At 37.4% G+C, this 26472-nt stretch overlaps 1 protein-coding gene across 6 annotated transcripts in view; it reads left to right on the forward strand.

Moving 5' to 3' along the window:
- Positions 1-26472, forward strand: part of HACE1 (HECT domain and ankyrin repeat containing E3 ubiquitin protein ligase 1) — a 118350-nt gene that overhangs the window by 34959 nt on the left and 56919 nt on the right. For all 6 annotated transcript variants that reach the window (XM_070796026.1, XM_070796025.1, XM_070796029.1 and 3 more), the window contains 5 exons: positions 5179-5261; positions 12335-12431; positions 13914-14015; positions 14655-14761; positions 23818-23968. In XM_070796026.1, coding sequence (XP_070652127.1) covers positions 5179-5261; positions 12335-12431; positions 13914-14015; positions 14655-14761; positions 23818-23968 — 540 coding nt within the window. The remainder of the gene's footprint in view (positions 1-5178; positions 5262-12334; positions 12432-13913; positions 14016-14654; positions 14762-23817; positions 23969-26472) is intronic.

Below are 26472 nucleotides of genomic sequence, written 5' to 3' on the forward strand. Positions count from 1 at the left end.
TTCCCATTTCTAAAATTAATTATATCACATTTTTGTGAGACAGTATTCAGTTCAGTCGCTCAGTTGTGTCTGACTCTTCGCGATCCCATGAACTGCAGCACACCAGGCCTCCCTGTCCATCACCAACTCCTGGAGTCCACCCAAACCCATGTCCATTAAGTCGGTGATGCCATCCGACCATCTCATCCTCTGTCATCCCCATCTTTCCCAGCATCAGAGTCTTTTCAAATGAGTCAGCTCTTCGCATCAGGTGGCCAAAGTATTGGAGTTTCAGCTTCAACATCAGTCCTTCCAATGAACACCCAGGGCTGATCTCCTTTGTTGTATATAGTTCAGTAAATATTGTTTACTGCTGAGTCAAGTAGTATAATACAATAACATTTTCTCTAGGATAACTATTAACTTTGCTCATTTTTGTTTTTGTTTCTGGTGTGTGAATCAGTTGTTGTTTAGTCACTAAGTCATGTCCAACTCTTTGCTACCTTGTGGACTGCAGCATGCCAGGCTTCTTTGTCTTTCACCATCTCCTGGAGTTTGCTCAAACTCGTGTCCGTTGAGTCGGTGATACCATCTAACCATCTCATCCTATGTTGCCCCCTTCTCCTCCTGCTTTCAATCTTTCTCAGCATCAGTGTTTTCCAGTGAGTTGGCTCTTTGCATCAGGTGGTCAAAGTATTGGAGCTTTAGCATTAGTCCTCCCAATGAATATTCAGGATTGATTTCCTTTAGAATTGACTGATTTGATCTTACTGTCCAGGGGACTCTTCTCCAGCACCACAGTTCAAAAGCATTGATTCTTCAGTGCTCAGCCTTCTGTATGGTTCAGTTCTAGCATCTCTGTGTGACTACTGGAAAATCCATTGCTTTGATTATATGGACCTTTGTTGGCAAAGTGATGTCTCTGCTATTTAATACACTGTCTAGGTTTGTTATAGCTCTTCTTCCAAGGAGCAAACGTCTTTTAATTTTGTGGCTGTGGTCACTGTTTGCAGTGGTTTTGGAGCCCAAGAAAATAGTCTGCCATTGTTTCTACTTTTTCCCCATCTATTTGACGTGAAGTGATGGGAACGGATGTCATGATCTTAGTTTTCTGAATGTTGAGTTTTAAGCCAGTGTTTTTATCTTTAATTCCTCTTCCCTTTCTTCCATTAGAGTGGTATCAATGCATATATGAGGTTGTTAATATTTTCCCCTGCAATTTTGATTCTAGCCTGTGATTCATCAAGCCCAGCATTTCACATGATGTACTGTGCATATACATTAAATAAGCAAAGTAGCAATGTACAGCCTTGATGTACTCCTTTCCCAGTTTTGAGCCAGTCCATTGTTCTATGTCCGGTTCTAACTGTTGCTTCTTGACCTGCACACAGGTTTCTCAGGAGACAGGTAAGGTGGCCTGGTTATTCCTGTCTCTTTAATAATTTTCCACAGTTCATTGTGATCCACACAGTCAAAGGCTTTAGAGTAGTCAATGAAGCAATTCAGTTCAGTTCAGTTGCTCAGTCGTGTCCGACTCTTTGCAACCCCATGAATTGTAGCACGCCGGGCCTCCGTGTCCATCACCAACACCCGGAGTTCACTCAAACTCACGTCCATCGAGTCAGTGATGCCATCCAGCCATCTCATCCTCTGTCGTCCCCTTCTCCTCCTCCTTCCAATCCCTCCCAGCATCAGTCTTTTCCAGTGAGTCTATTCTTCGCATGAGGTGGCCAAAGTACTGGAGTTTCAGCTTTAGTATCATTCCTTCCAAAGAAATCCCAGGGCTGATCTCCTTTAGAATGGACTGGTTGGATCTCCTTGCAGTCCAAGGGACTCTCAAGAGTCTTCTCCAACACCACAGTTCAAAAGCATCAATTCTTCGGCGCTCAGCTTTCTTCACAGTCCAACTCTCACATCCATACATGACCACAGGAAAAACCATAGCCTTGACTAGACAGACCTTTATTGGCAAAGTAATGTCTCTGCTTTTTAATATGCTGTCTAGGTTGGTCATAACTTTTCTTCCAAGGAGTAAGTGTCTTCTGATTTCATGGCTCCAGTCACCATCTGCAGTGATTTTGCGCCCAACAATAAAATCTGACACTGTTTCAACTGTTTCCCCATCTATTTCCCATGAAGTGATGGGACCGGATGCCATGATCTTCATTTTCTGAATGTTGAGCTTTAAGCCAACTCTTTCACTTTCCTCAAGAAGCTTTTGAGTTCCTCTTCACTTTCTGCCATAAGGGTGGTGTCATCTGCATATCTGAGGTGATTGATATTTCTCCCGGCAGTCTTGATTCCAGCTTGTGCTTCTTCCAGCCCAGCATTTCTCATGATGTACTCTGCGTAGAAGTTAAATAAGTGACAATATACAGCCTTGACATACTCCTTTTCCTATTTGGAACCAGTCTGTTGTTCCATGTCCAGTTCTAACTGTTGCTTCCTGACCTGCATATAGGTTTCTCAAGAGGCAGGTCAGGTGGTCTGGTATTCCCATCTCTTTCAGAATTTTCCACAGTTTATTGTGATCCACACAGTCAAAGGCTTTGGCATAGTCAATAAAGCAGAGATAGATATTTTTCTGGAACTCTCTTGCTTTCTCCATGATCCAGCAGATGTTGGCAATTTGATCTCTGGTTCCTCTGCCTTTTCTTTTCTTTTTTTTTTTGCTTTTTAAATTTTATTTTATTTTTAAACTTTACATAATTGTATTAGTTTTGCCAAATATCAAAATGAATCCACCACAGGTATACATGTGTTCCCCATCCTGAACCCTCCTCCCTCCTCCCTCCCCATACCATCCCTCTGGGTCATCCCAGTGCACTAGCCCCAAGCATCCAGTACCGTGCATCGAACCTGGACTGGCAACTCGTTTCTTACATGATATTTTACATGTTTCAATGTCATTCTCCCAAATCTTCCCACCCTCTCCCTCTCCCACAGAGTCCATAAGACTGTTCTATACATCAGTGTCTCTTTTGCTGTCTCATACACCGGGTTATTGTTACCATCTTTCTAAATTCCATATATATGCGTTGCCTTTTCTAAAACCAGCTTGAACATCTGGAAGTTCACGGTTCACGTATTGCTGAAGCCTGGCTTGGAGAATTTTAAGCATTACTTTAGTAGCGTGTGAGATGAGTGCAATTGTGCGGTAGGTTGAGCATTTTTGGCATTGCCTTTCTTTGGGATTGTAATGCAAACTGACCTTTTCCAGTCCTGTGGCCACTGCTGAGTTTTCCAAATTTGCTGGCATATTGAGTGCAGCACTTTCACAACATCATCTTTCAGATGTTTTTTTGGAATTTTCCTTGCTTTTTCTATGATCCAATAGATGTAAATCAGTAATTCTTCCTATATGCTCCCACAAAATCTTTCTCATGGTTTCTTCGAAGACAATATCATTAGATAATGTCCATTGTTTTTCTCTAAACCTGAGTATTTCTTAATCTCATCTATGTTTGATATTCTTGATTCCGCATCTTCTATTCTGATATATTGTATTCCCTTGTTTTGGAGGAGAGTATCCTTCAGTAGCTTCTTGAGAACAGATGTGTTGAAGTTAAATTTTTTGATATCTTACATAGCTAAGCATGTTTTTTATTTAAAAGCTTATATTTGAATGATAGCGTGGCTGGCTGTGGAATTTTACATTGAAAGTCATTCACTTAACACTTTTGGGGATGTTTCATCGTTTACGTTTCCATGTTGCTCTTGAAAAGTTTAATGGCAATCTGAATTCTTTTTATCTCTGGAATCTTATTATCCTCAGTATTATTAAATTTTACTTTGATATGCCTTGTTGTAGGTCTTTTAATGTATTAAGCTGTGTACTGGTGAGCCTTTTCAATCTAGTAACTTATGTTCTTCTGTTCTTGGAGATTTTTTTGGTATTATTTCTTAATTACTTCCTTTTGGTCTCTTGTCTCCTTTATTTCCCTTCTTCTCAGTTTCTATAACATGCCTCCTTGGATTGATTGGCTAGTTTTCTTAATATGTTTTTCTACTAGTTTTCCTGTTTTCTTTGTCTTTTTGATTCTTGTAGGATTTTTCAACACTGTATTTCTAAACTTCTATTGAATTTTTGAGCTTCTCAGGTGGTGCTAGTGGTACAGAACCCACATGCCACTGCAGGAGACACAGGAGACCCAAGTTCTGTCTCTGGCTTGGGAAGATCCCCTGGAGAAGGAAATGGCAACCCACTTCAGTATTCGTGCCTAGAGAACCCCATGGACAGAGGAGCCTGGTGGGCTATTTATAGTGAGTGCGTGGGGTCTCAGAGTCAGACAGGACTGAAGTGGCTTCGCATGCATATATACATTGAATTTTTACTCTTCCATCAAATTTTTAACGTCTTATTCTCTGAATATTTTCCCCCCAGAATCTTGTTTATGTCCCATGGATAGTATCTAGTCTGTCTTAAGAGTATTAGTTACTTTTTAAATTTTTTTTGCTATTATCTTTGGTTCCCTTTATTTCTTTATTTTTATTCCTTTTTCTGTTTGTTTTTCAGGTTAGAGGCCTGCTTCAGTTCTGTCTTAAATGTTATCTGTCCATTCATGTTTGTTTATCCTAAGACATGTGATAACGTGTACCCTAGTACACCTCAGATGATTGCAGAAGTGGAGCTTAGGGGACAAGATTGTATGTGAATGACTATCAGAGAAACTGAGTTGGCATTGGCTCCTGTGAACAGTAAAGGACTTCTTAGCTTTTTAGTATTTTGTATTTTAATTATTATGCTCTTTGAATTTTGAGAAGGTTAGAGCTCTGCTATCTACTATTTATTTTCAGAGGCAAAAAATTCAGATATCTAGAGCAGCACTGTCCAGTTTACTAGCCGTATGTGGCTATTTAAACTTAATTATAATAAAATAAAATTTAAAATTCCATTCCTCAGTTGTACTGGCCACATTTCAAGTCTTTGGTACCTACTTCATGTGTCAGTGATTTTCTGGAACCTTCCCAGATTAACACAATTTACATTACATTGATAATTCCACAAATACTGTGCAGTGCCCGAGGCTTGGAGCTTACCAAAAAGTGTAATTTATTCAACCACCATAATTGTCATGTTGCTACTCTTCTTTAAAGCTTCGGGTTGTGGTAAGAACTTTCCTTATTAAATGGATTAAAATTGTCGTAATTGTCTTTGTTTGACTTCTCTGGCTTTAGTTTTGTTTCTTTTCTTCCCAGACAGTGCAATGCTTGCTGGACAGTGGTGCTGATATTAACAGACCAAATGTATCAGGAGCCACTCCACTGTACTTTGCTTGCAGGTATGATATTTTATATTGCTTGATGCTCTCATTAAAGAAAGTTGCATCTGCTGTATTTCCAAACACAAACATACTTTTATATTTTCTAAAACTCTTTGTTTTCCCGGAAATACTGTGCTCCCTTTTAAGATGACATATATAGCATTATGTTTCTTTTATGTAACTGCATGATGAAAAGTGTTTTATACTGCCAGTGTTTTCATATGTTGTAAGTGGAAGCTTTTGATTTACTTGATTACTTAAATTTTAGGCTAATTACTTGGTAAGTAATAAGAAAGGTATATCAATAATCCAGTAATTTCCATCATTCTTTTTCAAGTACCAACTTAGTTTCAATAGGATAAGCTATTAAAGTATGTCTTAGTTCAGAGCCGTGTCTTTGCTTTCTCTGGATTTGTAACTTAAAAAAAAATTCTTTAATCATTCTTATTAAATATTAAGTTATGCATTAAGTTGTTTTTACACTTTTGTTTTAGTTCATTTTCTTTAAGCATACTTTTTATTCATTGATTCATTCATGTAATAAGCAAACATTTATTTAGCACTCACTGTGTGCCATGTAGTATTAGAGGCATTAGTGATACAGTAATAAATAAAGCCCAGTCCTTAAGGAGCTGACAGCGTAATAATTATACACATACCTCCCCCCCAACCCCATACAATATGTTCAATTAGTTGCAGTTAGGAGCAGTTCACAGTACACTTGATTTTTCTTTTTGGTTTAGATTATAAGAATTGTAGTATTTATTTAGGCTCCCTATTTTAGCTATAATGCTCTCCAGAAAGCTCTTTTCTTTTTCATGTCATTTTACCGGAGGTTTAAAAAATTTTTTTCGTTGCTCTATGTTGCTTGCAGGATCTTATTTCCTTGACCAGGGATTGAACCTGAGACCTGGCGGTAAAAGAGCTGAGTCCTAACCACTGGACCCCCCAGGAATTCCCTGGAGATTTGTTTTAGCTGAAACATCTGCTTTTCTCCTTGTTTAACTTCTCTTATAGGGTCTCTAATGTTGCTTTGATCTGACTAATTCAAATCATTAAGCCTTCAATTAGAACACAAAGACTTCTGAATCTCTAGACCTCTAGATCTTCCCTGAATCCAGGTTTTTTCTCATGTTATACTTAAAATTCGATTGCTTGGCTAGAACACCCGTTCCTTTTTTGTGTCCTGAATTTATGAATAGTATAATTGATTTCCTGAAATCATATCCTATCTTGAGGGCTTATCTCTAGATCAGACCTTTCTTTGAAACTTCAGATTTGAATGTCCAGTTCTTGATTTACATCATTCCTTGGAAGTCTCAGAGAATCTCAACTGTTGACATATCCAAAATATTGCTTCTGATTTCCTTTTCAAGCCTTTTCTCCAGTTTTTCTCATCTCAGTCATTGGAACCCGTATCTTCTCAGTTGTGTAAGCCAGAAACTAGTCATTATTTTTTATTTCTCTTTATCTCTCTCTCTGACCCTCAACTTGGAGTATATTAGTAAGTAATTTCCACTTTGAGAATACATTCTGAATCTCATCACTTCTCTCTACCTTGCTAAACCACTTTAGTTAAAGTTGTAACCTCTTGTTTAGAATACTGCAATAGCCTGTTAACTGGTCTTCCTGATTCCTCTGTTGTTTCCCTACCTTCTGTTCTTTCCTCAGAAGCCATGGTGACCTTCTAAAAAATGATTTGGCTGTTATCTCTTTGTTTAAACCTTGTATTTAAACTTTCAGTGCCTCTTTATTGAATTTCCATTAAAATCCAAACCCTGCCTTCTTTCCTGGAGGAGAAATTGGCAACCCACTCTAGTACTCTTGCCTGAAAAATCCCATGAATGGAGGAGCCTGGCAGGGTACATTTCATGGGGTCACAAAGAGTTGGACATGACTGAGCAACTGAGCATGCATGTATGCCTTCTTTCACGAGACCTTCGTGGTCTGACCCTGCTTAGCTCACTGTGGTTCAGCCACATTGGTTCTCTTTGAGTCTTCAAATGCAGTGGATTCTTTCCAGCAGGCTTTTTCTACATGCTTTTTGTTTTGCCTGAAATGTTCTTCCATAGACTTTCTATATGGCTGACTCCATGTGCTTCATTGTTAATTTTTAGGAAGGAATTCCTGACCAATCTAAGTAGGCCTCTCTGCATATTTCCTATTACAGCATCATGATCATTTCCTTCATCGCACTTTGTATTTTATAGTGTTTATTTACTGGTTTATAATGTGTCTCCCCTGTTGGACTGAAAGCCCAATGAAAGAAAGAATTTTGTCTTATTCATCACTTTATATTCCTTGTGTGGTACAGTGCTTTGTGTTTAGATGCTTTGGAAAGGTTTTTGAATGAGTGAATCACTGTAATTACGTTTTTGAAAACTATCTTATGTAAAACAATGCCATGTGTACTGGTAAAATATAGGTATATTAGTGTTGTACTTAACTGTCATATTCGTATAGTTAGTCTGAGCATAGGGATGTGTAAAAGAACTTTTTAGATGTGCTTTCTGCTAGTATTATATACCAGTCATTAAGTTTTAACTAGGCAAACATATCTCATTGAACAAAGATGGTTAAGCAAATGCAATTAAAATTGAAACTAGAAAATAAATTCTTTTTGTAGCAGGATGATAAATATGGAACATGGAAGATGATTCATTTTGTAGGCGGACTTCTAATTGTATTCATGATATCTAAAGGTATACATTAAAAATTATAAATTATTCCCAATGTATTGTTTCTCATAAAAGGGAAAGGAAAGTGAGAAATAGAACAAGTTGATCTTGTAGACAAGTTACAGGGCTCTAAGATAAAAAAGCTGAACTTAATGTAAGTTTTTATTGTTGAGAGATGTTAGTAGGTATATCACAACGTGTCTCATTCAAGGATCGGCTGAAACAGGTGTTTTTTTTTAATTAAATTGAGAAGGTATTGAACTGTATAGGAGGTGGGGTTCAAATCACAGCCCCCAAACTGTGTAACTTCTTGACCTCTGAAGCTTTGTTTCCTTGTGAAATGGCAATACTGATACATACCTTGTGGAACCATAGTGCTAATTAAATGAGATGGCTTATTTAAAGCATCCTGCAGAGGATTTTACACTTAGTAGTTGGTAGATGCTCATTAACCCCTAGCATGCTTTTCCACACTTAGTGAGCACAGAGTTGTTTTGTCCTCATTCAGTTTCATTGCTCTGCAGGTTTTTCTAACAAATTTGACTCTTATCCCATAGTACAGGCAAGCCTTTTCTTTCTTCCTTTGTATTCTATTCTAATTCTGAACACTATTTAATAAAATAATACTACTGTGAGTGAGTCATTTCAGATTGCTTTTGAACTAAAACTATGACAGGAAGTATCTCCTGGCTGCTTTTCTTCTCTAGGTATTTTGTATGAGAATTAGGATAATTCACTAGATTTTTTTCATGTGGACTATAAGCACACACTGATTTTCTCCTTCTGCCCAAATCTTCAGGTGCCTTTGTTTTCAAGACTTTTATATGGTATCTGAAAATGCTTCAGATCCTTAAATGATTAGGTTGGTTTTGCATTCAGTCATAATACTTCCCATTCCCTTAACTTGGTTCTTTTAATAAAGGTTTGGATGTGTAGTGATTTTCAAATAGTTTCTGTAACTGCAGATAACTTTTATTCTGTTAAGGAAAGCAAGGTTTAGCTGGGGTTATATAAATTCAGTAAATTAGAGAGATTTTTATGGCATTTTGGAGGTCTGTAATAAAAGTGAGAGAGGTAAGATTCTGAACCTGGTTTACAGCTACTACCAGGCAACTCCTTTCAGTTAGGAAGTCCACTACAAAGTAGCTACGTAAAACAGTCCATAGACTCAAAATTGCAAACTTTTAGAATAGGAAAGAACCATTATTAGAAAATATAGAAAATACAGCCTCTTTATTTCATCAGCAGTTCCAAAAAATGTTGTGATATGTATACTATATGCACATTAGCCAAGTTTTCAAATTGTATCACTGCAAGAGCCTAAAGTTAGAGACCTGAAAGTTCTTGAGAAATCAATTCTAAGTGCTTTAGAAATACTACAGGTTTCTTATTAGTTAAATCTTTGCCAACTTCCTGCTGCTGCTACTAAGTCACTTCAGTCGTGTCCGACTCTGTGCAACCCCATAGATGGCAGCCCACCAGGCTCCCCCGTCCCTGGGGTTCTCCAGGCAAGAACACTGGAGTGGGTTGCCATTTCCTTCTCCAATGCATGCAAGTGAAAAGTGAAAGTAAAGTCGCTCAGTCGTGCCCGACTTTTAGCGACCTCATGGACTGCAGCCTACCAGGCTCCTCCGTCCATGGGATTTTCCAGGCAATAGTACTGGAGTGGGTTGCCATTGCCTTCTTCTGCCAACTTCCTAGTTTCCATAAAATACATTGGCACTTCCTTGAAGGGAGTTATCTCAATCAGTATAAAAAAAATAAGTTGAATTGTAAAGAATAGTTATTGAGCACATGTATGTAGTTATTTGAACTGAAAAATCTTTCATGCAGCATTTTGAGAAGTCTGTAACAGGATAATCTTCTTTGCAATTTTTCACATGAGTCACTTGTGACCCTAATGAGGTTATGCAGATTTTATGTATTATAGCAATTGTTTCTTTTAACTTACTTTTGAAATGAAATGCCACCTGGTTACAGATGAGATTTTAATGTAGTTTTGGAAATTACTCCAGCTTCATAAGAATGTCATAGTGATTTTTTTCCTTGATATTAATTATTTTTGTTGCTATATGTGGTAAGAAATTAATCCTAAATAAATTATTATTCAAGGTTTTTTGTTGTTATTTTTGGTAGCTCAGTACCTTATTTAATGCTCACTTGTCAAATGAATGGTAATCTAAAATGAGAGCCCGTCATATAACTCAACAGATACATTGAGTACATGTTATAAGCCAATTGCCCTGCTTGGTGCTATGGAACAAATTATTGTCAAGAATTTTACAGTTTAGTTGGGAAGATTGGTCATCTGACCCAGGTAGTGAATAATTGTAAAAAAAATGTCACTAAAGTCGAACAGAACAGCTTTGTAAATCTGGGGTTTTCATAACCTTAGTATTGGTACTAGTGCTAAGTGACTTCATTCCTGTCTGACTCTTAAGAAAATCATTGTTTCCTTAAGTTAAGTAAGCTCCAGTTAGTTTCTTTTCTCATAGTCCTTATTTTTAGGTATTACACAGAATAGGACAGTGTTATTTGTAAAATAATTACTGTTAACTATGTAATACATAATGTGTTGGCCAGCACTTCCACCTGAAATGATGCTTGATGAAGACTTTTCTTAATGTAGACTAGTAAAATTAGTTTCTGTTGCTTTTGGAGGGATTGTTGATTTACTTGGTTTCTTGATTTTCTGCTTTTTTAGAGTAAATTAGATACTGTTCTTAAGTTATTTTTCATCTGTTGATATTTGTTTTAAGGAAGGTAATCAGTATTATAAAGTTTCAAGAGAGTGATAAACCTAATATCTGCCACCAGGTTAATACTAGGATGCTATTTTTGAAATTAATTTCAGTTACACTTTATGCAGTGTCATTTTGTGGAAAAGAATGAGTAGGTTGTTTTTATCTATTTAAGTTTCTAATAATCTGTATAGTCTTTATCTCTGTGAAATAACATACCTTTTTAGATAACGGTACTGTGGGAAGAGTATCGGTATAGAAAACCAGAGATATGAGTTCGAGTTTCACTTGTGCTTGAGTAGTAGTTTTCTCATCCACAAAATAAAATTCTTTGATCAGATACTCTTTGAAACTGTATGACTTCCTTGGGCATTTTGTAAAAGTAGCTTTAAATAAAGAAACCTAGAGGCTTTGCTGGTGGCTCAGTGTTAAAGAATCTACCTGCCAGTGCAGGAAGCATGGATCCCTGGATTGGGAAGATCCCCTGGAGAAGGGAATAGCTACCCACTCCGCTATGTTTGCCTGGAGAATTCCATGGACAGAGGAGCCTGGTAGGCTATGATCCATGGCGTCACAAAGAGTCAGACACAACTGAGTGACTAACACTTCCACTTGCAGGGGTTTCCCTGGTGGGTCAGTGGTAAAGAATCTGCCTGCCAGTGCAGGAGACATGGGTTCGATCCCTGGTCTAGGAAGATCCCGCATGCCTTGGAGCAACTAAGTCCGTGTGCCACAGCTACTGAGCCTGTGCTCTAAAGCCAGGGGGCTGCAATTATTGAGCCCATGTGCAGCAAACTGTTGAAGCCCGAGTGCTCTAGGGCCTGTGCTCCACAACAGGGGAAGCCACTGCAATGAGAAGCCCATGCACCACAACTAGAGAGAAGCCCAAGCAGCAACTAAGACCTAGCCCAGCCAAAAAATTACATAAAAAAAAAGTTTAAAAAATCTTATTAAAAAATAATGAAATCTAGAGTCTAGTGGTTGTAACTCCCCAAACAACTTCTTTCTGGCTTAGAGTGGTTGCTACACCTACTTGAAAGAGCAAATAGAGTGAATAGGGCATGTGGATAAGAATTTTTCATTGTAGATCAGATTGAATAGCTGTCAGCAGAAACCAGACTGAGTGGACTGATAAAATGAAGGTTGGAAATTAGGTAGTATTTTTGGCTAATTAATCTCCCCCCATTTATTTATTTTGATTTTTGTCTTTTCTCCTCCTTTTGTTTTTTTTTTTTCACCAAGTATTGAAGTGTCATAAAATATACACTTGTTTTTTGTATTGAGATTCTTTTGGACTAAGAAATCTGGAGACTTGGACCTTTGTGGTGGAAAGCAGGTCAGGCTAGAATTGAGAAGAAAGTGATTGAAAGAAAAAAACAGCGTAAGCCCAAGTAGCAGCAACTTATCTCAAAATGTTATGCATTATTGTAGTAATATGTCCCAAGTTCAATTCTAAGATTCACTAGGTCAGTTTCTTATCTACATTATTAAAGTATGACTTAACATTGGTAAGTTTTTCTAACTGTTGAGGTTGTAGTTCAGATCTTCGTCTCAGTGTGTCAAAATTGCCATCCTCTGTTGATTGATACTAACTGTCCATAATTTATTGTGAAAGACATTTTTATGTCTTATTAAAAAGATCATATGTTAACTTGGTTCTGTTTCTATACAGTCATGGTCAGAGAGACACAGCACAGATTCTTCTATTACGAGGTGCCAAGTATCTGTCAGATAAAAACGGAGTAACCCCTCTGGATTTATGTGTACAGGTATGTTGTTAGTGTATATTCCTACTGTAGGCTACCCATTCCAGTATTCTTAGACTTCCCTGGTGGCTCGGCTGGTAAAGAATCTGCCTGCAATGCGGGAGACCTGAATTCGACCCCTGGGTTGGGGAGTTCCCCTGGAGAAGAAAATGGCTACCCACTCCAGTATTTTGGCCTGGAGAATTCCATGGATTGTATAGTCCATGGGGTCAGAAAGAGTCGGCCACGACTGAGCGACTTTCACTTCACTTTACTTTGTAATAGAAACTGAGACAGGTAAGATTGTTTTTTTTTTTTTTCCCCTCAAGTGAGAGGATGGGTGCAAAGATTCTTATTCTGTTGAGAATATGATCTTTAAAAGAAACTGTGATAGTATAAGAAATATATATTTGCCTATATCCCAGTTACTAACACAAGAGGTTCTAAGACCCTTGGAATCTCCAGAGTAATAAGAATGTCTTTTTGTGTATTAATGAGGTGACTGAAAGACCCTTGGTAGCTTCAGGAAAGGGACTGGTTGACAGATGAGCCATCCATGTTGTTAGAGGCAGCCTCGTCTCCCATTCCTGGGGAGGGAGTTGAGCTAGAGACTGAGTTTAGTTACTGCTGCTGCTGCTGCTAAGTCGCTTCAGTCGTGTCTGACTCTGTGCGACCCCATAGACAGCAGCCCACTAGGCTCCTCTGTCCCTGGGATTCTCCAGGCAAGAGTACTGGAGTAGGTTGCCATTTCCCTCTCCAATGCATGAAAGTGAAAAGTGAAAGTGAAGTCGCTCAGTCGTGTCCGACTCTTAGCAACCCCATGGATTGCAGCCCACCAGGCTCCTCCGTCCATGGGATTTTCCAGGCAAGACTACTGGAGTGGGTTGCCATTGCCTTCTCTGGGGTTTAGTTACTAGTGACTGATAATTTAATCATTCATGTCTGTGTAATGGAACTTTCATAAAAACCCTAAACAGTGTGGTTGACCGAGAGCTTCTAGATTGGTGAACACATCAAAGTGCTGAGAGGGTGGGTCACCCAGAGAGAGCACAGAAGCTCTGTGCCCCTTCCTTCATACTTTGCCCTATGCGTCTCTTCTATTTGCCTGTTCCTGAGTTGTAGCCTTTATAGTAAACATGTAAGTAAAGTGTTTCCCTGAGTTCTATGAACAGTTCTTGCAAATTATTAAACCTGAGGAGTAGGTCTTGGGAGCACCTTACTTATAGTCAGTCAAAAGAATGGGTGATATGGACTTGTGATTGGCTTTTGAATTGGGGGCACTCTTGCAGGACTGACTCCCTACTGTGTAGTATGCCCTAACTCCAAGGCAGTTAGCATCATAACTGAATTAAACGGTGGGACACCCAGTCAGTGTCCACAGAGAACTGGACAGTTGCTTGGTGTGGAAGACTCACATATTTGGTACCAAACTTATATGTAGAAGAAACAGGTTTTCCTTTAGGAATTTTGTATTTAAACTTAGATAATCTTAACTCTTGTTTTTAGGGTGGATATGGAGAGACCTGTGAAGTATTAATTCAGTATCACCCTAGGCTTTTCCAGACAATTATTCAAATGACACAGAATGAAGATCTCCGAGAAAACATGGTAATATAATTGTGCTAATAGCATGTAAACGAACAAGCTTTGTTCATATGTGGTGCATATGGCATTTTACAAATGTGTTTAGTAATTTTATTATGTAAATATTTAAATAATTTGAATTGGCTTATCTGCTTATAGGGCGAGTATGAATTGCATAGTAATTAATAAACTTTGTGCTGATATTTGGCCCTGTGCATCTTCTGTCCTCTGCACCTTTGATCTCTTCTTAAGATAAGTAGAATATTTCCCATAGGTAGAGGAAAAGAACCTAAGAAGGAATATCATGTTATGATTAGTAATCACGTTTACTGAACTCTGTATTTTTAATACTCTACTCTTTGAAAAATTATAGAGTTTAAGTTTTTTTTACATTTTAGAGGTTTGGCATTAATTTCCATAAAAATACTTGGTGACTTCTGTTCTATCTATTTATACTTTTTCACTGGGTGAGTTTGAATAAAAATTTTATGTCATCTTATCTCTGTATAAGCTTTTGATTTTATACAAGGCCAGATAATTGTAAAGGACTTGATTCAGCTAATTGAGCTTTGGGATACTTACCAAACTAATAAGTACTTCATTTCTTGACAAAGTTTACTGGATTATTATGTAATTATATTTTTTTATTTGTAAAAAATTTAGTTACGGCAAGTTCTGGAGCATTTGTCTCAGCAAAGTGAAAGCCAGTATTTAAAGATTCTAACAAGCCTTGCTGAAGTTGCCACAACAAATGGTCATAAATTGCTTAGGTAAGTGTTTAAAAATACACACAAATCAATAGGCAGCAATATCTGTCAGCTTTGTCTCTTTTTAGGCTTTTCTGGGAATAGTTTATTTTGTTGATGCCTTTTGTCAGTGTTAAGATGTTCTAAAATTTTGCTGAGTTATTGTTTGTTTTGTTTTAAAGGACTAGGGCAATTAACTGAGGAGACTTTAATCTGTCTAAAGAGACTAAAATAGAGACTGACTTAAGTGGATTTGGGGTTATATGTCTAGAATTTTATAAAATGATTGCTTAGACTAGTCATATGTGTAGTGTTCATAAAAAAGTGTCAAGAATGTAGTTTAGGAAGCTTTAATTTACAAAACTGAGTATGGCTACTGTTCAACTGGGCAGTGTTCTTTATGAAAAATCAACTTTATAAAGAATCAACCCTCATGATTCTTTATAAAGTTTTCTCCCTGAACTGTCCCCCTGAGTTCAGTTCTTTGTTCTTTCCAATTCTGTGGTTTTAGTGGCTCATAACTAAGTCCATGAAGTTAATGCCTTTATAATATTTTTCTGCACCTCCACTTATTTGTATATGGTTAGCCACCCCAGTTAGGACTAAACAGCTATTTAAAAATAGTTAATGTGTTATTTCTTAGCTTACAGATTTGGCCCATTTCTAGTTTGGATACTTTCTTCCTTTGTAGCTTTCTTTTTACTTCAACTTTTAACACATTGATGGTCTTAGAATAGATCATGATCTTCTCTCACCTCTGTGTGCAACTGGGTTTTGTTCCTCCCAGCTTGATGCTGCTTCTGTAAATCAGCTACATTGTCAAATCCATTACGTCAGCCCTTTGTTCCTGTCTTCCTTTGTACCTTTCATTCAGACCAGAATCATACTCTGTACTATTTGCTTAAAACATTCCTTACATTCATGGTCCAAGATTGCTTTCTTGGATTTATTTATTATCTGTTAAGTATTTCTTATACAGTCCTACTCAGTATACCATTTGCTAATTTTCTTATTATTCTCTTTTACCTTTGATACTACTTTAGATGCTGTCTTTAAGATTCATTTAATTCCAGCTCGACATAATGCTCTCCTTTTATTAGTCATTTCTGTTAATCCATTTATATGATGAGGCCCTTCTAAGACATGCTGAGTTAGAGTGTGGGCTCTGGAGTTAGCTGGACTCAGGTTTAAATTCAGACATCACCATTGACTGTGTGTCTCCAGCAGGTAACTTTTTGGAGATTCTCTTCATCATCCATCCATCTGGCCAATACATATTTTTGAGTGCCTGCTATCCACTAGGCCATCTGCTACAAAATGATGATTCAGTTCAGTTCAGTCGCTCAGTCGTGTCCGACTCTTTGCAACTCCATGAACCACAGCACCCGAGGCTTCCCTGTCCATCACCAACTCCCGGGGTCCACCCAAACCCATGTCCTTTGAGTCGGTGATGCCATCCAACCATCTCATCCTCTGTCATCCCCTTCTCCTCCTGCCTTCAATCTTTCCCAGCATCAGGGTCTTTTCAAATGAGTCAGCTCTTCACATTAAGTGGCCAAAGTACTGGAGCTTCAGCTTCAACATCAGTCCTTCCAATGAACACCCAGGAGTGATCTCCTTTAGGATGGACTGGTTGGATCTCCTTGCAGTTCAGGGGACTCTCAAGAGTCTTCTCCAATACCACAGTTCAAAAGCATCAATTCTTTGGCACTCAGCTTTCTTTATAGTCCAGCTCTCACATCCATACATGACTACTGAAAAAACCATAGCCTTGGCTAGATGACCTTTGTTGGCAGAGTAATGTCTTTGCTTTTTAATATGCTGTCTAGATTGGTCATAACTTTCCTTCCAAGGAGTAAGCGTCTTTTATTTTCATGGCTGCAGTCACCATCTGCAGTGATTTTGGAGCCCAGAGAAATAAAGTCAGCCACTGTTTCCACTGTTTCCCCATCTATTTGCCATGAAGTGATGGGACCAGATGCCATGATCTTCGTTTTCTGAATGTTGAGCTTTAAGCCAACTTTTTCACTCTCCTCTTTCACTTTCATCAAGAGGCTCTTTAGTTTTTCACTTTCTGCCATAAGGGTGGCGTCATCTGCATATTTGAGGTTATTGATATTTCGGCAGTCTCGATTCCAGCTTGTGCTTCTTCCCGCCCAGCGTTTCTCATGATTAACACAGACAAAATCTCATCCTGTGTTTAATTTATAGTCTAGTCAACTTTTAATTTCCTTGTTGAAAAATGATAGTAAATATCTTAATGAATTGTTGTGAGAATGAAATGTTAAGATGTTGTGAGCATACTACCAAGCATTGTGTCTGGCACATAGTAGAGATGATGATGGTGATAATGATAGTTCTTTTTAAAATTCCTCATAATATCTTTATCCTGTTTTCCTACATTAGAAAACTTGTTTTTTCTGCTTAAGTATTTGGCCTATTTTCCACTCTTCCTAGTAATCAGAAGCTTTTATATTTTTATGTTTCTCTATTTTTGTTCTATGTTCATCTTTAATACATATCTAAGAAACTTATAATAAGCTATGGAATATTCAAATACATTATTTACTTTAAACCTCACAGTAGCTTTGTGATGTAGGTATTATTTCCATTTTATATATAAGAAAATTGAAGTTCAGTGATTTGCTAGCTAGAAGAACCAGGACTTATATCCTTACTAATTAATGAAGAGCAGATCCTGGGCTCCAATTTAGCTCTTAAAAATGATAGGGTTATTAGTGGAACAGGGGAAACAGGGTAACAAAAAGGGTTCTATGGCCAGAACAAGTTCTAAAACTGCTTTGCTAAACTGTACTGCCTCACCACTTACAAAGATACCTTTCAGATGTCGTATGGAATCCATTATTTTGGCCAGTTTGGTCTGTGAACATCTCTGTTAGAATTGATTCGTACTATGTTAGAATTTGTTGTATTGGTGCTGTCTTGGCAAAACTAGTCCTCCTCCTGTGTTTCTCCTTTACTTTGACAGACTACCACTTTTCACAACATTTCAGAAACCAAGTGTATGAATTTTTATTTCTGACACCAAGCAATTCTTTGGTAGGACACTTAGGACACTAGCTGGTGTCCTACAGTTTAACTCAATTCTGACACTGTCTACCTGAAGAAAGCATCAGATCCCATAGGTTAAGGACTCAGTCCTAGGAGACTGCCCCCCACCTCAGATATCAGTTGCAAATAGTAGATCCCCAGACTACCCACAACTTCCGTTACCTGACTACGCACATCAGAGGTTTTCATGATCACCTGCCACTTGGATTTCTAGAACAGCTCACATAATTCAGGGAAACACTTACTTTTTTTTAACTAGTTCCCTTGTGGCTCAGCTGATAAAGAATCCGCCTGCGATGCAGGAGACCTGGGTTGGGAAGATCCCCTGGAGAAGGGAATGGCTACCCACTCCAGTATTCTGGCCTGGAAAATTCCATGGATAGTACAGTCCATGGGGTTGCAAAGAGTCGGACATGGCTGAGCAACTTTCACTTTTTTCATTTTATTAAAGGATGCTGTGACCATCTCCAGGGGATCTTCCCAACCCAGAGATCAAATCCATGTCTCCTGTGTTGGCAGGAAGGTTCTTTATCACTGGCGCCACCTGGGAAGCCCATAATAAAGGACACAGATGAACAACTAGATGAATAGATACATAGAATGAAGTCTGAAAGGGTCCAGAGACAGGAGTTGCCATAGAGTTGGGGTGCGTCACCCTTATATTACGTGTGTGTGTGTGCACGCTTGGAAGCTTGCTGAACCCCCCATATTTTTGTTTTTTTTTAAATGGAAGTTTCATCACATTGATGTGTTAATCATTAATTCCATTTGCAGCCCCTACCCTCCTCTGGAGAATGGAGATTGAAGCTAAAATTCCAAGCTTCTAATCATTACTTGGTGTTTCTAGTGACCAGCCCCCATCCAAAAACCCAGTAATAGTTGCCTAATTACAGCAGAAGATACTGGTTTCACTCAAGAAGTTCCAAGGGATTTAGGAACTCTGTTTCAGGAACTGGGGTCAAAGACCCAATGTGAGAATGAAAGATGCTCCTAGTGTACTTATCAGTTTGGAAATTGTAAGAGTTTTAGGAGCTTCATACCAGGAAAGTTGGGAGAGGGGCAGAAGACAATACTTATTTTTTCTACTTTCTCAACAGCTACCAGGTTAGTTTCTTAAGAAGACCTCAAATACAAATCATCCCTCTCTGCCAGTTAGTTTAATGGTACTTTTTGCAGATTGTCTTTATTTTGTTCATTTATTTGTGAATCATTGTATGTTTCTTAACTCACAATGTGATATAATTTTGGCCATTTAAAATGAAATTTTAATTAAAATAATTCAAATATGTATTATTAGCAATGATTGAGATGTTCTTTAGCATAATTTGGGAAAAATGGATAGCCTTTTGTCTAACCGATATTAGGAATATTTGCTAAAGATAAATATTTAATGAGGGCCCTTTTGCACATAGTGTTGTATTTCACTAAATGAGTTATCTTGCTTCCTATATATTTATGATTGAAGGTGAAGATAGTTATCAGTGTGCTATCTTTGTAAAAGAGAAATATAAAAGAGAAATCACAGCTATTTGCTAAATAAGACATTGACTGAAAGTATACTCTTATATTAACCAAAAGTAAGTAAGTTGACAGGGCTTTGAATTAGGAAGTTTACAATATAAAAGTTAAATTAACTTTTTAGAAAGTTAAATATTAAAAAGTTAAGTTAACTTTTTAACTCTTATATTGAGACCTGGTGGCTTGTGAAGAAATTATTTTATGATGAGCTGGAGCAGTTTGTGATGAAGTTTGGATTCTATGATCTTTCTGTATAATATGAAGGATATTTCACAGGTTGGAAAGTGAAAAATGACATTGTTTAGATCGATGACTTAACTTGGAAGAAGTTTAAACTGGGTAAAGTAATATTCATATAGTCTAATAATCTTAGAGTATTTCTTGTTGTTGTTGTTCAGTCGCTAAGTCGTGTCCGACTCTTTGTAACCCCATGAATTACGGCATGCCAGGCTTCCTTGTCTTTTGCTATCTCCCTTAGTTTGCTCAAACTCATGTCCATTGAGTCAGTGATGCCATCCAAACATCTCATCCTCTGTCACCTACTTCTCTTGCCCTCACTCTTCCCAGCAAGTCTTTCCCAAGCAAGGTCTTTTCCAGTAAGTCAGCTCTTCCATCACGAGGCCACTGTATTGGAGATTCAGCTTCAGAACCAGCCCTTCCAGTGAATATTCTTGCTTTATTTCCTTTAAGATTGACTGGTTGGATCTCCTTGCTTTCCAAGGGACTTTCAAGAGTCTTCTTCAGCACCACAGTTCGAAAGCATCAATTCTTTGGTGCCCAGCCTTCTTTACGGTCCAACTCTCACATCTGTACATTACTTATGGAAAAACCATAGCTTTGGCTATATGGACCTTTGTCGGCAAAGTGATATCTCTGCCTTTTAATACACTGTCTAGATTTGTCATAGTTATTCTTCCATGGAGCAAGCGTTTTTTAATTTTGTGGCTGCAGTCACCATCTGCATTGATTTTGGAGCCCAAGAGAATGAAATCTGACAGTTTCCACATTTTCCCCATCTATTTGCCATGAAGTGATGGGACCAGATGCCATAATCTGCATCTTTTAAATATTGAGTTTTAAGCCAGCTTTTTCATTCTTCTTTTTCACCTTCATCAAGAGGCTGTTTAGTTCCTCTTCACTTTCTGCCATTAAAGTGGTATCATCTGCATATTTGAGGTTGTTGATATTTCTCCCAGAAATCTTGATTCCAACTTGTGATTCATCCAGCCTGACATTTTTCATGATGTACTCTGCATGTAAGTTAAATAAACAGGGTGACAATGTACAGCCTTGATGTACTTTCCCAATTTAGAATCAGTCTTTTGTTCCATAACAGGTTTTAACAGTTCCTTCTTGTCCTTCATACAGGTTTCTCAGGAAGCAGGTAATATGGTCTCATATTCCCATCTCATTAAGAATATTCCTGTGATCCACACAGTCAAAGGCTTTAGCATAGTCAGTGAAGCAGAAGTAGAAGTAGTTTTTTTGGAATTCCCTTGCATTTTCTATGATCTAGTGGATGTTGGCAATTTGATCTCTGGTTCCTCTGCCTTTTTTAAATCCAGCTTGTACATCTGGGAATGCTTGGTTCACATACCGCTGAAGCCCAGCTTGAAGGATTTTGAGCATTACCTTCCTAGCATGTGAAATGAGTGGAATTGTATGGTAATTTGAACATTCTTTTGCATTGCCTTTCTTTGGGATTAAAATAAAACTGACCTTTTCCAGTTCTGTGGCTACTACTGAGTTTTACTCCAAGGCGAAACTTGCCTGTTATTCTGCTAAGTCACTTCAGTCGTGTCCGACTCTGTGCGACCCCATAGACGGCAGCCCACCAGTCTCCCCCGTCCCTGGGATTCTCCAGGCAAGAACACTGGAGTGAGTTGCCACTTCCTTCTCCAATGCATGAAAGTGAAAAGTGAAAGTGAAGTTGCTCAGTCCTGTCCGACTCTTAGCAGCCCCATGGATTGCAGCCCACCAGGCTCCTCCGCCCATGGGATTTTCCAGGCAAGAGTACTGGAGTGGGGTGCCATTGCCTTCTCCAGCCTGTTATTCTAGGTATCTCTTAACTTGCTACTTTTGCTTTCCAGTTCCCTATGATGCGAAGGACATCTTTTTTTGGGTGTTCTAGAAAATCTTGTAGGTCTTCATAGAATATTTCAGGTTCATCTTCTTTAGCTTCTTCTTCAGTGGTTGGGGCATAGACTTGGGTTACTGTGAGGTTGAATGATTTGCCTTGGAAATGAACCGAGATCATTCTGTCATTTTTGAGAGTGCAACCAAGTACTGCATTTCAGACTCTTTTGTTGACTATGAGGACTACTCCATTTTTATAAGGGATTCTTGCTCACAGTAGTAGATATAATGGTTATTTGAGTAAAATATGCCCATTCTCATCCATTTTAGTTCACTGATTCTTAAGATGTCAGTGTTTGCTCCTGCTGTCTCCTGTTTGACCACATCCAATTTACCTTGATTCATGGACCTAATGTTCCAGGTTCCTTTGCAGTATTGTTCTTTATGGCATTGGACTTTACTTTCACTGCCAGATAGAACCACAGCTGGGCATCATTTGCGCTGTAGCTCAGCCTCTTCATTCTTTCTGTAGCTATTTCTCTGCTCTTCCCCAGTAGTATATTGGATACCTACTGACCTGGGGAGTTCATCTTTCAGTGTCACATCTTTTTGCCTTTTCATATTGTTGATGGGTTTCTCAAGGCAAGAATACTGAAGTGGTTTGCCATTCTCTTCTCCAGTGGACTACGTTTTGTCAGGCCCTGACTAGCAGGGATGTGCCTTTAGCCACTCAGTGTAGCTGGATGGCATGCCCAGTACCCTAGTTGTCCCACTGCTGGTCCTCACTGAGTGTATAATGACTATTATTAAACTATGTTAATAATTGATGATATTCATACTCCATTGTATAAGAAAATACTTACCTTGAAATTAACTCATGAAGTTCTCTAGATCAGGTACTTATAGCAAATATTTATATATATGGTAATTTCACTGAGGAAAATTAAATTCAGATCTTTCTTATAGAAAAATTTGAGAGTCATTGGAGTTCACGTTGCAATAGCTGCAACACAATAGAAGAAAGAAATATTAGTTTAAACCAAATTCCTTTTTTCTTTTGTCAGTCTCAAGAGTCTTACGTTGTAGAATTAAAAGCAACTTTGTAAAGGCAAATATGTAAAAATCCATGCAAGTTAAACTAACGATTCTATGCACATTAGATTCACAGTTACTAAAACAAAAAGTTTTGCTAATGTGTTGTAGCTATCCTAGTCAAATACAATATGGACGGCAATAGCTGTTATATTTTACTAACACTTGTAACTGATAGTTAATTTTTATTTATTATTTTTAATAATTTTTAGAATGAGGAAACAGCATGAATGTTGAAATTAAAATGTCATGAAATTTTGGTTCAGTTGTCATTAGAATAGAGAATAGCTTCTGATTTTTCACTTATCAAATCATAATACTTAGAATAGGGATTTGCAGTTTCTTCATTACTAATCATTATTGTTTTCAGTGTTAGAGGATACCCAAAAATATCATAACGGAAGATTTTAATGAACTGAGGAAGGTAGGGTAAGCTTTGATGATTAAATTTATACAAAGGCAGTCATACCATTCTGCCCAAATGTTTATGCAGCTTTTTACTCTGCTTTTGTGTACCATTATAATACAAGATAACTTATGTTGAAGGTTTCAAAATAAAACCACCCCCTGAACAACAATGACAACTTTTTTTTTTTTTTAAGATCAGTTGTTAGATTCCATACACTTTTAGTCGAACTTCCTCATTTTCTCAGTGGAAGAGTAATGATTGCTATCCATAATGATGATGAATAATTTCCAGGCACTATGGGATTTTAGAGGGCTTTTTGATTAGAATTACTTTTATCAGCCTTTTTCATAGTAGGATATATTTCTTTTATGTATAGTCATTAGACAACCCATTATATAGAGAACCACCCTGACACAGATAGTAAGTTTAAGATTATTTAATTTGTATATGTTCTGTTTGTGAACATTTGGTTTCTATTCTGGGATGGGCTAGGGAAAATGGGGTTATGGATAGAATAACAAAGTTCAACCTCTACCATTGACTTGTAGGTTGGCCTAATATTATAATCAGCATTTCTATTATTGGTTCTCAGTGAAATGTTCTCAAGAGTTCTAAAGAATCAGCTTAATTTATAAATTAAGTGGTGATTTTCTTCATATTTTATACTTTGATCATTGGTATAGTCTAGTTGCTTAAAAGCTAATAACTCATTCATATACAATCCAAATAATGTGTATTTGCTAACTTTCTGGTAAACAAAACATTCCATCCCATATCATGATAGGAAAGAAATTTTACTCATTAAATTATCAAACAGATGGTAAGCATAATAAAAATGTTTTAAAATTAGTATTTTTAAGATGAATTTGTTTTACTCCACCTAATCTGTTCATATTTTAATTTTTATTTTCAGCATATCTAGTAATTACGATGCTCAAATGAAGAGCCTTTTAAGGATTGTGAGGATATTTTGTCATGTCTTTCGAATTGGTCCATCCTCTCCCAGTAATGGAATTGATATGGGCTACAATGGGAATAAAACTCCAAGGAGCCAGGTGTTCAAGGTCAGAAAAGTATATGATGTTGTTAGGAAGATAGATGTAAAAGAGATGAATTTGACAAAGCGAACATTCATTAATCAGAAACCTCTTGAACAGGATGTAACTTTGGTTTATACCTGTGACTGACACTTTTTAAACTAAGACCTTTCTCCTTTCTTCTGTCTAATCAGCAGCAAGTCAGTTGGTGAGCTTTCTATGTTTTTCCTACAAGTGAAATTTTAATTCCACTGGTCTTTTATTCTAAGAGTAATGATATTTAATGTTTAAATCTAATTAAATCTACTTAAAAAAAACTCCGGGAGTTGGTGATGGACAGGGAGACCTGGCATGCTGCAATTCATGGGGTCGCAAAGAGTCGGACATGACTAAGCGACTGAACTGAACTGAACTGAAAAAAATTGGATTATAGGTCTTAAATGTAGCCATCACAATTTAAAAAAAAATATTTCTCATTCAGAAAGAGAGAAAACATCCAGTTTTTATTTAGGTTTTATTATCTTGTGTGTTGTGTGTGTGTGTGTGTGTGTGTATGTTTTTTTAAAGTAAGTTTACTTTAATTTATTGGGTTTACTAGCAATTCCTGGGATAACTTCAAGTTAAGAAACATTGAGATATTTTCTTAATGTATTTTGTATTGCGTCAGCTCTGTCTGTGTCTTTTTCCCCTTCCTTTTTTTCCCTCATTGTGCCATCTCCTGGAAGAAGGAAGTTGTGCATCTTGTAAGTCAGATTTTAGCTTTTAAGTGTACCACTTTCTTTAATACTGGTTAGAAGTGATAATTTCCTGTCTTTGTAAAATTTGAATCTGAATTATTGATCTGTTTTGTTAGTGCTGTTTAAAGTGAGTTTTACTGCTCAGACATTCACATTACAAGAAGAAGTTCTTAATGTGTTTCTAATATGACTCATGCTGTTAGTTACTGAATCTACCCGATTGATTTTTCTACTTGTTCTTCTATTCATCTGTAATGATGGGTAAACAATCAAACCAAATATAGATACAGTCACTTTAGACAAACTGAGTATAGATTATATTTATTATTGTCTTTGTTTTGTTATGATTTCAATTTGCCACCTTTCGCTAATGATATCAGAAAATAATTATGTGCTAGTAAGTAACCTCTTTATAGGCATTTAGTACTTGATTTAAATATTATTTTTCTACCCAGCCAGTCAGTACAGATAAAACATAGTAGAAAAAGATATCATTGTTTATTTTAGCATTTCTCTTATGAAATCCAGACTCTTTGTTTTCATTGTTAATATCAATGAAGTATATAATAATGTATTAGTTTGGTGCAAAAGTAATTGTGGTTTTAAATGGTTACACTTTGCCATATGGTACTGGAATAGTTTCTTAAATAAATGTGGTTATGTTATAGATGATTTTAATGCACATTTCTTGCTTTGTGTTTTTTTGCTTATGACATTACTTGCTGTTTATTTTAGACTATAGAAATTATGTTAAACAAAAAGTAAATTCAAGCAATTTTTAAAATTTGAGTTCAAAGTGGGTTACAAAGCAGCAGAGACAACTTGTAACATCAACCATACATTTAGCCCAGGAACTGCTAATGACTGTACAGTGCAGTGGTGGTTCAAGAAGTTTTGCAAAGGAGATGAGAGTCTTGAAGATGAGGAGTGTAGTGATTGGTCATCAGAAGTTGACAACGACCAATTGAGAGCAGTCATCAAAGCTGATCCACTTAAAACTACACAAAAAATTGCCAAAGGACTCAATGTCAGCCATTCTATAGTCGTTCGGCATTTGAAGCAAATTGTAAAGATGAAAGAGCTCAACAAGTGGGTGCCTTATGAGCTGACCAAAAATCCAAAAAATCGTCATTTTGAAGTGTTGTCTTCTTTTATTCTATGCAATAGCAATGAACCATTTCTTAATCTAATTATGACATGTGATGAAAAATGGATTTTATATGGCAACCCACGATGATCAGCTCAGTGGTTGGACCGAGAAGAAGCTCCAAAGTACTTCCCGAGAGAAATTTGCACCAAAATAAAGTCATGGTCACTGGTAGTCTGCTGCTGGTCTGATCCACTACAGCTTTATGAATACTGGTGAAACCATTACATCTGAGAAATATGCTCAGCAAATCGACGAGATCCACCAAAAGCTGCAATGCCTGCAACCGGTATTGGTCAATAGAATGGTTCCAGTTCTCTCCATGACAGTGCCCGACCACACGTTGCACAGCCAACACTTTTGGGCTATGAAGTTTTACCTCATCTGCTGTGTTCACCTGACCTCTCGCCAGCCGACTGCCACTTGAAGCATCTCAACAACTTTTGTAGGGAAAACACTTCCACAACCAGCTGGAGACAGAAAATATTTTTCAAGAGTTCATCCAAACCTGAAGCATGGGTTTTTACATTACAGGAATAAAAAAACTTATTTCTCGTTGGCAAAAATGTGCTGATTGTAGTGGTTCATATTTTGATTAATAAAGATGTGTTTGAGCCTAGTAGGAAAAGGAGTTCGTCAAGGCTGTA

This window comes from Bos indicus, chromosome 9 (assembly GCF_029378745.1).
Source record: "Bos indicus isolate NIAB-ARS_2022 breed Sahiwal x Tharparkar chromosome 9, NIAB-ARS_B.indTharparkar_mat_pri_1.0, whole genome shotgun sequence".
NCBI lineage: Eukaryota > Metazoa > Chordata > Mammalia > Artiodactyla > Bovidae > Bos > Bos indicus.